The 10,357-nt window shown below is 37.6% G+C and overlaps 1 protein-coding gene across 1 annotated transcript; it reads right to left on the bottom strand.

Moving 5' to 3' along the window:
* Nucleotides 1-509: 509 nt before the first annotated feature.
* On the bottom strand, nucleotides 510-2,043 carry LOC113352097. The gene is made up of 4 exons (XM_026595967.1): nucleotides 1,787-2,043; nucleotides 1,502-1,662; nucleotides 959-1,408; nucleotides 510-865 (listed from the first exon to the last, which is right to left on the bottom strand). Exons 1-4 carry the CDS (start codon nucleotides 2,041-2,043, stop codon nucleotides 510-512), a joined length of 1,224 nt encoding a protein of 407 aa, XP_026451752.1.
* Between the last annotated feature and the right edge of the window lie 8,314 nt (nucleotides 2,044-10,357).

The following is a 10,357-nucleotide window of genomic DNA, read 5'->3' as shown; positions in this document are numbered from 1 at the left end:
AATTCACATTATCAAATGCCTTTCCAAAATCGAGCTTGCAAACCAACCCCGGTAATTTTTGGCGAAGTCTTTAAACACTCCGCTAATACCTTTGAGATGATTTTGTAGACACTCCCAATAAGGCTAATAGGCCGAAAATCTTTTACTTCTTCTACACCCGCTTTCTTAGGTTCAAGCGCAATAAAGTTATTTTTCAAAGACGAACGAAGAACATTGTGGTCATGAAATTCTTCGAAAACCTTCATCAAATTTTCTTTTAAAAAATCCCAACAAACAATAAAGAACTTCATAGGATATCCATCCGGACCCGGAGCACGATTAACTCCCAAATCTTTAATTGCATTCTTGACCTCATCTTCACTAAAAGCCCTCTCCATCCACACACTTGCATTCTCATCAATACGTCTTAAGCACATATTCTTGATTCTTGGACGGTTGTTAAAAACTTATTTAAAAGCTAACTCAAAATGATCTCGAATACCCTTCTTGATTTCTTCTTTGTTACCGGTTCATCGACCATTGATGCGAAGGTTGTTGATGTTGTTAAAGGCTCTATGTCCCTTCACTACTCGCTGAAAATGTTTAGTGTTGCGGTCACCATCCCTAAAATATCTAATTCTTGACTTTTTTCTTAACATTATGAATTGACGACGATGAGCCATCTCAAACTCCACTTTAGCCGTCACAAGCATGTCCTCTTCAACTTCGGTAAGACCCCTACCATCATCTAGATCGTCCAACTCTTTCACCTTGGTAAGCGCTGCATCGATAACCCTATCAATGCTCCCAAAGACATCTTTATTCCACACCTTCAATTTCTCCTTCAAAGCATTTAATTTCTTTGCAAAACAATCACCCGCCGTACCTACAAAAGAGAAAGATTCCTACCATTCTTTCATTAAAGGGATTATGTTAGTACCTTCGAGCCAAGCCAACTGAAATCGAAAAGGGAAAGTACCCCAATCTGGATTCGATGAGCATAACTCAATAGGAAAATGGTCCGAAAAAGGTCTTGCGAGGCGCTTGAAGATAATATTTGGAAAATGATCTTCCCAATCCGGAGTGAAAAGAAAACGATCAATCTTGCTCTTCTTATTAGGTGTCCTACTCCAAGTAAACTTCCCATTGGAAAGAGGCAATTCTACAAGATCAAGTTCATTACATGGGTCATTGAATAATTTCATTGAAATTGATGCTCTACGACAACCTCTTCTCTCCACCATATATCTTATCTCGTTGAAGGCTCCACCGAAACACAAAATATTTCCATTCCAATATCCATGCAAAGTATCTAGCTCCGTACGAAATGTTTTTTTCTCATTCACATGACAAGGACCATAAACACCAATAAGGACCCAACGAAAATTATCCTCCAAGCTACGACAAGATATACTTATAGTAAAAATACCTTCAAAAAAATCATCAACTTCAATCATATCGGAATTCCATATCAACAAAATTCCGCCCGATCTTCCGTAAGAGTTTAAAGCAATCCACTTACATGGAGTTGTGCCCCAACATTGACGCACAATAGCATCCGTACAAGCCTTGATCTTCGTTTCTTGGATCATAAGAATAGTAGGCTTCCATCGTTTCACAAGCCCCTTTAACTTGAAGCGTTTATCCGGGTCTCCAAGACCATTCACATTCCAAGATACTATACTAAACATTTAGAACTATGGCAACCCAAAGAGAACAAAGACCAAGATCGCGATCCATTAAATTCCAACTCTATATCCCAGGACAATCTCGTCTCTAAAGGCATTTGCATGAGAAAATAATGTACACAAAATTGATCTCCTTTTTTGTGAATTCAATTCCTGAATAACTGCCAGACTCTTTGATTTTTCCGAAGAGCACATTGAATTTCTCTTGTAAACCTTGTTCCATCTCTATAACGTCATTATTATCAAGCCGTGCTCTTTTCTTACTATTACTTGTTTGTGACGCCGCATCTTCACCCTCATCAAAATTTTCTTCATGCACTTTGTTATCTCCATTCTCGCCGCAACTGTCCATAGTGGTATCAGACCCCTTTACCATCTCTCTATTTCCATTTTTCTTGCTTGATACCTACCCATTTAGAGATTCAGAGGTAAGAGAGGCTTCTTTGGATAGTTTAGACTTTAATTTCTTCTTTAGACTTCTCAGAGATGTGTGGTCCATGGAAACCCGGGTGGTGCTGAAATGGAACCACTGTCTTCATTTTATTCACTTAAAATAAAATCTTGCTGCTGGCCCATAAAAGAAGGCCCAATCCCGTTCACTGCTGAAATACTGGGCTCAGTCACAAGTTTTCTTGCCTCATTCTCTTTGGTAACGAATTAGTGAAAACTACTGGGAGACCCATTCTCCCTGATGTTTTTACTGTGAAACCCACGCTCCCAAAACTACAGGCGCGCACCCAAATTCTGGAAGAAAATTATTCTCAAACCCAAAATATTTAAAGTCTGTTTCTGTCTTCTTTTTTTTTTTCTTCTTCTTCGTCTTTTTTTCTTCTTCTTCTCCACTATACCTAGATCTCAGAAAAAGGGAGAGATGCGATTGATTTCGAGAACAAATTCATGCCTAAATTCGATTGATCTCAACAGAAACACCAAATCGTCTTATTCTTCGAATTAACGACGAACACTCTTACTACCGATTCTCTTCGTTACAATTTAAATTCACTACTGTTATTAATGGTAGCAGCAAAAATCCCTAAACGGGTTTGTAGAACACGGTTTGGTCATCATAGATTTATGATCAAAACTTGTTTTCAATGAAGATTTTGAAATGAATTTCAGATTTTTATGAAACTCTCAGCCGTGAATTGAGTTGGAGTAAGCAATACTGGATGAGTTGTGAAAAAGGTTTAATTGCAGATGATGGTGTAAATACATGAAAGAAGATGATGGTGTAAATACATGATTTTGACCAAGAGCCCCCGAAATATTGAAAGATAATGGTTTGTGTGGGAGTTAATGAAACATGAAAGAAGATGATGATGTGGTTATGACTGCATAACATGTCATTCAGTCGAGAAACTGTTTGCATAACATGTTATGCATTCGTGAAAATGGATGATGCATAACCTGTTATGCATCTACAAAATTTGTTGCATAACTTGTTATGCAGTCCAGAAAACCTGCGTAACCTGTTATGCAGGTTTAATTGCAGATGATGGTGTAAATACATGAAAGAAGATGATGGTGTAAATACATGATTTTGACCAAGAGCCCCCGAATAACTGAAAGATAATGGTTTGCGTGGGAGTTAATGAAACATGAAAGAAGATGATGATGTGGTTATGACTGCATAACATGTCATTCAGTCGAGAAACTGTCTGCATAACATGTTATGCATTCGTGAAAATTGATGCATAACCTGTTATGCATCTACAAAATTTGTTGCATAACTTGTTATGCAGTCCAGAAAACCTGCATAACCTGTTATGCGTCCGAAAATATGGCTACATAATGCATTATGCATCGAGAAAATAGATGCATAACCTGATATGCATCCGTAAATATGGATGCATACTGCATTATGCATACAACCATTTGCCATTTTCTTTAGAAGATGAGACAACCACGTTCCAGCCTTGAAATTAAGCCAGCAGAATTGTCTTTTAATACCCGACCAAATTGCAAGATGAAGGATGTCTCTGGAACCTTTTCTTCCCACGGAGCCACCTATGATCTTCCTTTCCACCTTGATTGATTTCCCTTGTCTTGACTGAATATCTGATCTTATCCTAACTTTATCTTCGTAACCCCTAATTAAGCACGGAGTATGCTCAACCATTCTCGATCTCCTTCTTGTTGTTGTTGTAAATCCCTCCTTATCCACTGTTTTGTTGTAGTTTACCATTTTCCGTCCAAAACAGTGATCTGAAAAATTCACTTCACTTCTAGATTTATTCCTAGTCGTAATAAATTTGATACTCCGCTAAGAATGAGAAATCTATTCGATTTGTTTATTATGGTTGGCTAGGAATGAGCTAATATACTCCGCTCGTTATCGATTCAAAATTAGAGATTGAGTCTACTCAAAACTTTTCCGAGTCATGCTAGGAATGAGCTAATCTATTCGATTTTTTTTTTTTTGTCCAAGTCATGCTTTTATACAGACAAAAAAAAAGTTACAACACATGACAAGTTTTTCAATACACAACAGATATGGCCAATGAATACAGTATACTCAGACTGACAAAGAAGCAAATACAAACTGTAATAGAGTGTTTAACCAACATACACAATATCTGTGTTAATGAGAAATTAAGATAAATATTCTCTACTACTTTGTGCATCCAAGGGTCTCCCATGAGGTTCTTCTCTATCCATCTAAATTTTTGTTTTATATCCTTGATGTGAGACTTTTAAAAAAAAACTTGAATTCAGGGTAGTGCCTTCTTCTTGCTCATGAATTCTAGTAACTAAGAATGTTTCTAATTATATTTTGTGCGTGCGATGGTGCAGTTAATCCCAAATGTGGTATTGTTTGATAACTTTACCACCATTGATGGGGAACAAATATGAGTTTCTTGAGGGAGAGAGGACATGAATTGTGAGTCTACCGGGTGGAGATGTTTCTCAACTTTCAAACCTCATGGAAGATAGGTAGATTAGGTCTTAATGCAAATGATCACCATCAACATGTTCTTCATGGTATTCTTATTGCTGTTAATGATCCGAAAAAGGATGGAAATCCTGATGCCGTTTGATTTGTATTTTGGTGCTCAACTCATTTTAGATATTTATAATAATACGAGTTCTGGCACATTAATTTAGATTTAGACTGTATTGGTTACTCTGGGTATTACTAAATGGGGACTTCCATATATTTAACAGATTATTAAAAATCGACCAAAAAAATGATTACCAATGATCTTAAGATCCTACATACTCCCTACTGTATTTATATTTTATATTTGTGGCGTTTATCATACCCATCACAAGAACTTACCTCCTTCCGAATAGTTGCAAACTCCATGAACTCAACATCATTCACAATGGCCTTTAATATCCTGGCGTTTTTAGGGGCCACTCAAAAGGATTTAGGGGCCAATAATAAAACAAAAAAGGTCACCCAAAGGGAAAATGTAGCCATCCCTTATCTCGCGTAATTCGTAATGGCGAAATTACCCTTATATATTCGGAGGATATGATAACATTGTTACCCTCCGAATGCAATCGGAGGCCAAAATATTTGCCAGACGTCCGATTATACGAGGTGCAGTATTTCTTGGTTCGTGTTTTGGATTCAACGTTAATCGGGAGTTAAATATATTACAAAACCTACCGATTATAAGTTGCCGCAAATTCAAATTTTGAAAGCTACCATAATCGGTAGATATGCTAAATCCAATACCTACCGATTATTGGTTTCTCCACATTCAACTTTCGTCAAATTAGCCGTTGGAGTTTTTGGGAAAAACAAAAAGAGCCGTTGGACCCTAAACCTATATAAAGAAACTCATATCTATCACCCCAATTGCACCAAACTCTTTCCTCTCTTCAGTTTTAATTTTCATAACAAAAAACATGGATATTGATTTTGCCGAAGAAGAAGATTGTGCTATTTATAGAGCGTGGGTTGTGGTAACTACTCATGATCTTGTTCACAAGCTCCACAAATAGGAATCCGAAGAGCAGATATGGAACCGTATCTTAATGGTATTTGAGGCCTTAGATGGTAATCGAATTCGAAGATCATCCAATGACATTAAGATGAGAAAGAATGCGCTAGATAAGGAGATTGACAAACTTGAAGATGAGGAACGGTTTGTTAGGAACGCTTTTCCTTGGTGGACGTATGAAAAACGAGTAAGTATCTCTGTAACTCCAATTCACATTAACAAAATTTAGTACTAACTTGTTACTCATTCGTAATTTCAGAGAAATCTTGCGGATCGCCGGTATGTGGACCTCTACGGGAAACGATTTGAACATGAAGGATGCTACAAAATCAAGAGGGACAATTTCTATGGTCACTGGAAGTTATGATATGTTTTAATACTTTTATGGTCAATTAGGAGTATGGATTTAGGTGCTTTTGACGAAATTGTAAGGTTAAGGCCGTTTGAACTTTATGTAATGGATGTAATCGGAGTATTATTAATATAAAAACTAGCCGATTATACGAAATCGGTAGATTATTTTGTTAAACAACCTACCGATTGTAATATTCGGTTATTTTATGAGTCAACTTTCTTTCCGATTATGGTGTTGTTTGGTTCCAGGAAACAGTTTTTTTTGAACTTGTAATATTCGGAGGATAATGTTTTTGTAAAGTTCCGAATGTACGATGGCCCAAAAATCAGAATTTGGAAAAACTTATACTTTTCAAATTTTGTCTTTGAAATAATCGGACGTTAAATTAGTTACCAAAACTTCCGAATATGGGATGTCTAACCTTCAATATGGGCCCTTGGAACCACCTGGAGCCATGGCGTGGTTTGTTTTGAACTTGTGATATTCGGAGGATAGGTTTTTTATAAAGTTCCGAATGTACGATGGCCCAAAAATCAGAATTTGGAAAAACTTATACTTTTCAAATTTTGTCTTTGAAATAATCGGACGTTAAATTAGTTACCAAAACTTCCGAATATGGGATGTCTAACCTTCAATATGGCCCTTGGAACCACCTGGAGCCATGGCGTGGTTTGTTTTGAACTTGTGATATTCGGAGGATAGGTTTTTTATAAAGTTCCGAATGTACGATGGCCCAAAAATCAGAATTTGGAAAAACTTATACTTTTCAAATTTTGTCTTTGAAATAATCGGAGTTAAATTAGTTACCAAAACTTCCGAATATGGGATGTCTAACCTTCAATATTGGCCCTTGGAACCACCTGGAGCCATGGCGTGGTTTGTTTTGAACTTGTGATATTCGGAGGATAGGTTTTTTATAAAGTTCCGAATGTACGATGGCCCAAAAATCAGAATTTGGAAAAACTTATACTTTTCAAATTTTGTCTTTGAAATAATCGGAAGTTAAATTAGTTACCAAAACTTCCGAATATGGGATGTCTAACCTTCAATATTGGCCCTTGGAACCACCTGGAGCCATGGCGTGGTTTGTTTTGAACTTGTGATATTCGGAGGATAGGTTTTTTATAAAGTTCCGAATGTACGATGGCCCAAAAATCAGAATTTGGAAAAACTTATACTTTTCAAATTTTGTCTTTGAAATAATCGGAAGTTAAATTAGTTACCAAAACTTCCGAATATGGGATGTCTAACCTTCAATATGGCCCTTGGAACCACCTGGAGCCATGGCGTGGTTTGTTTTGAACTTGTGATATTCGGAGGATAGGTTTTTTATAAAGTTCCGAATGTACGATGGCCCAAAAATCAGAATTTGGAAAAACTTATACTTTTCAAATTTTGTCTTTGAAATAATCGGACGTTAAATTAGTTACCAAAACTTCCGAATATGGGATGTCTAACCTTCAATATGGGCCCTTGGAACCACCTGGAGCCATGGTGGTTTGTTTTGAACTTGTGATATTCGGAGGATAGGTTTTTTATAAAGTTCCGAATGTACGATGGCCCAAAAATCAGAATTTGGAAAAACTTATACTTTTCAAATTTTGTCTTTGAAATAATCGGACGTTAAATTAGTTACCAAAACTTCCGAATATTGTCTAACCTTCAATATGGCCCTTGGAACCACCTGGAGCCATGGCGTGGTTTGTTTTGAACTTGTGATATTCGGAGGATAGGTTTTTTATAAAGTTCCGAATGTACGATGGCCCAAAAATCAGAATTTGGAAAAACTTATACTTTTCAAATTTTGTCTTTGAAATAATCGGACGTTAAATTAGTTACCAAAACTTCCGAATATGGGATGTCTAACCTTCAATATGGCCCTTGGAACCACCTGGAGCCATGGCGTGGTTTGTTTTGAACTTGTGATATTCGGAGGATAGGTTTTTATAAAGTTCCGAATGTACGATGGCCCAAAAATCAGAATTTGGAAAAACTTATACTTTTCAAATTTTGTCTTTGAAATAATCGGAAGTTAAATTAGTTACCAAAACTTCCGAATATACCACACAAATCATTGTCATTTGAACTTGTCTAACTTAGTTACCCAAACAAATTTCCGAATGTACAACAAAAATCATTGTCATTTATCTGCTCTTCTTTACTTTACGACCGTGACTACCTCCCAGTCCTGCACGACCACGGGTTTGAGCACCTTCAGTTTGAGCACCTTCAGTTGGAGCAGCTTCAGTTGGAGCAGCTTCAGCGCTCGATGAAGCTCGAGTTCTTTTACCCGTCTTTGATACTGCCACCTTGGGCTGATGCCTCTTCGTGACTTTCTCCCCAAACTGGGCAGCATAATCTTCGTTATCCATATTATCAACTAGATCTCTAGCCTCTTTGATCTTCTCAGCTGGCATGGGATCTCCGCTCTTCAAGCATGCAGTTAACATTTTGGAAACACGCTTGAACCTATTCACCTGTTTTTTATACGTAATGACATAACATCAAACGGTAATTACCTAAGATTTATAGGAATAATATAAAATGAACAAAAATATAAGAACACACACCAGTCTATCATAACCAGCTGGTTTGTCTTTGATGATACAATTATAACTTGAACCCGCCGCAGTAGTGTTGGATTTGATTTCACGGATAACCAAAGGATGTGATACCTTGTTATACCAACTCATATAGTCTGGAGAATTTTCATCACCTCGGATGGTTCGTCTACCAGTGTCGATAATGAAGTCATTCCTCTTATCCCAGTTATCAAGAACAGTAGGTGGGCCTGTGTGAACAATCGTGAGATTGTCACCACTAGAAGAACACAACTCCAACTCCAATTTGTAGTAATCCCCCATTTTCTCCAGAGGTTGATGTTGTATATACCCGTGTTGTCGCATCACCCTAGAGGGGTTATACATCACATATCCTGTGGGGTGCCACAATGGTCCAAAATAAAGGGACAAGTCCGACCGAACATTTATATGCCCACTGACTCGATCTTCCTTGTATGGATCAAAGCATACGTCTGAGGCCTTCAATTGGTCCAAAATCTCCCTCATGCGAATCAACTGCTGCTCTTTGTCCTAGAACGGTTGTCTTCAAATATATACTTTGTTCCTCTAGGAGTACCTTTGCACCACCCCGGGTTCTCTCCGGCCAACTTCAGGATAGGGAAGTGGTCATAGATCCATGCCTATATACATAAGAAACCAAGTTTTAGTAAATAGATTGTGTATATTCGGTAGTAATTTCCAAACATAATTTCCGATTATATAATCGGAAACAAAACTGAGTAGCTATCCACCGAATACACAACATTCGAAAATATATGGATCATTTCCTACCGAATATGCGTCATTTGGAGTTCAGTAACCTATAGCTTTTCTGGCCTGTATATTCGGTTCTAATATCAAAAGAATATTTCCGATTGTATATAATCGGGAAAACAATAAGTACCTAGCCACCGAATAACCAACATTCGGAAAATAAGATGGATCAATTCCTACCGAATATGCGTTTGGAGTTCAGTAACCTATAGCTTTTCTGGCCTGTATATTCGGTTCTAATATCAAAAGAATATTTCCGATTGTATATAATCGGGAAAACAATTAAGTACCTAGCCACCGAATAACCAACATTCGGAAAATAAGATGGATCAATTCCTACCGAATATGCGTCATTTGGAGTTCAGTAACCTATAGCTTTTCTGGCCTGTATATTCGGTTCTAATATCAAAAGAATATTTCCGATTGTATATAATCGGAAAACAAAGTAAGTACTTAACCACCAAGAATAACCAACATTCGGGAAAAGATGGATAATTTCCTACCGAATATGCGTCATTTGGAGTTATGGATATGCATCATATGTATTGTCTACTGAATAACTATAGAGTGAGTTATAGAGTTAAAGAAAAAACCTGCAATAGAGCCACATTCCCGGCAACTTGGCAGGTTCCTAGCCTCGAAGCCTTTCTCAACTCTTCCATCAAGAATGCTAGGCATGCCGTGCCCCAAGAATAGTCACCGACTTCATGGAGAGGATCCAAAAGTTGTATAAGGTTGGCGTCGATCCGGTTGCCAGAAGTATTGGGGAATATGACACATCCCAATACACAAAGGAGATATGCGGTGGCAGCGTGGTTCACTTGCTCATCAGTTAACGTTCCATTCTTTTCCTTCTCCAAGGTGCCTCGAAACATATTCATCAAAGCTAATGTTGATCTGTCTTGTTCTGTAACTTGCATGCCTCCTAAACTCTGCTGTTGTTGTCTCTTCATCCCAACCTAAGCACTTGTTAGTTAGAGAATAAAGTTGTGCCCAACTTAACTGCTTTGTGTAGTTAAACTTCACAGCTGTGCCTTGGTCGGGAAG

Source organism: Papaver somniferum, chromosome 2, assembly GCF_003573695.1.
Source record: "Papaver somniferum cultivar HN1 chromosome 2, ASM357369v1, whole genome shotgun sequence".
In the NCBI taxonomy this organism is placed as follows: Eukaryota; Viridiplantae; Streptophyta; class Magnoliopsida; order Ranunculales; family Papaveraceae; genus Papaver; species Papaver somniferum.
Note: the sequence above shows the minus strand (reverse complement) of the source record. Positions and strands in the feature narration are given on the sequence as shown.

Excerpts from the sequence above, each read along its gene's own strand:
- LOC113352097 (XM_026595967.1), bottom strand. The coding sequence starts at position 2,043 with ATGGTAAAGGGGTCTGATACCACTATGGACAGTTGCGGCGAGAATGGA. Across the intron at positions 1,663-1,786 it reads AAAAAGGAGATCAATTTTGT|TATAGTATCTTGGAATGTGA; the intron begins GTACATTATTTT and ends CTAAATGTTTAG. Across the intron at positions 1,409-1,501 it reads ATGTTGGGGCACAACTCCAT|GTATTTTTACTATAAGTATA; the intron begins GTAAGTGGATTG and ends ATTTTTTTGAAG.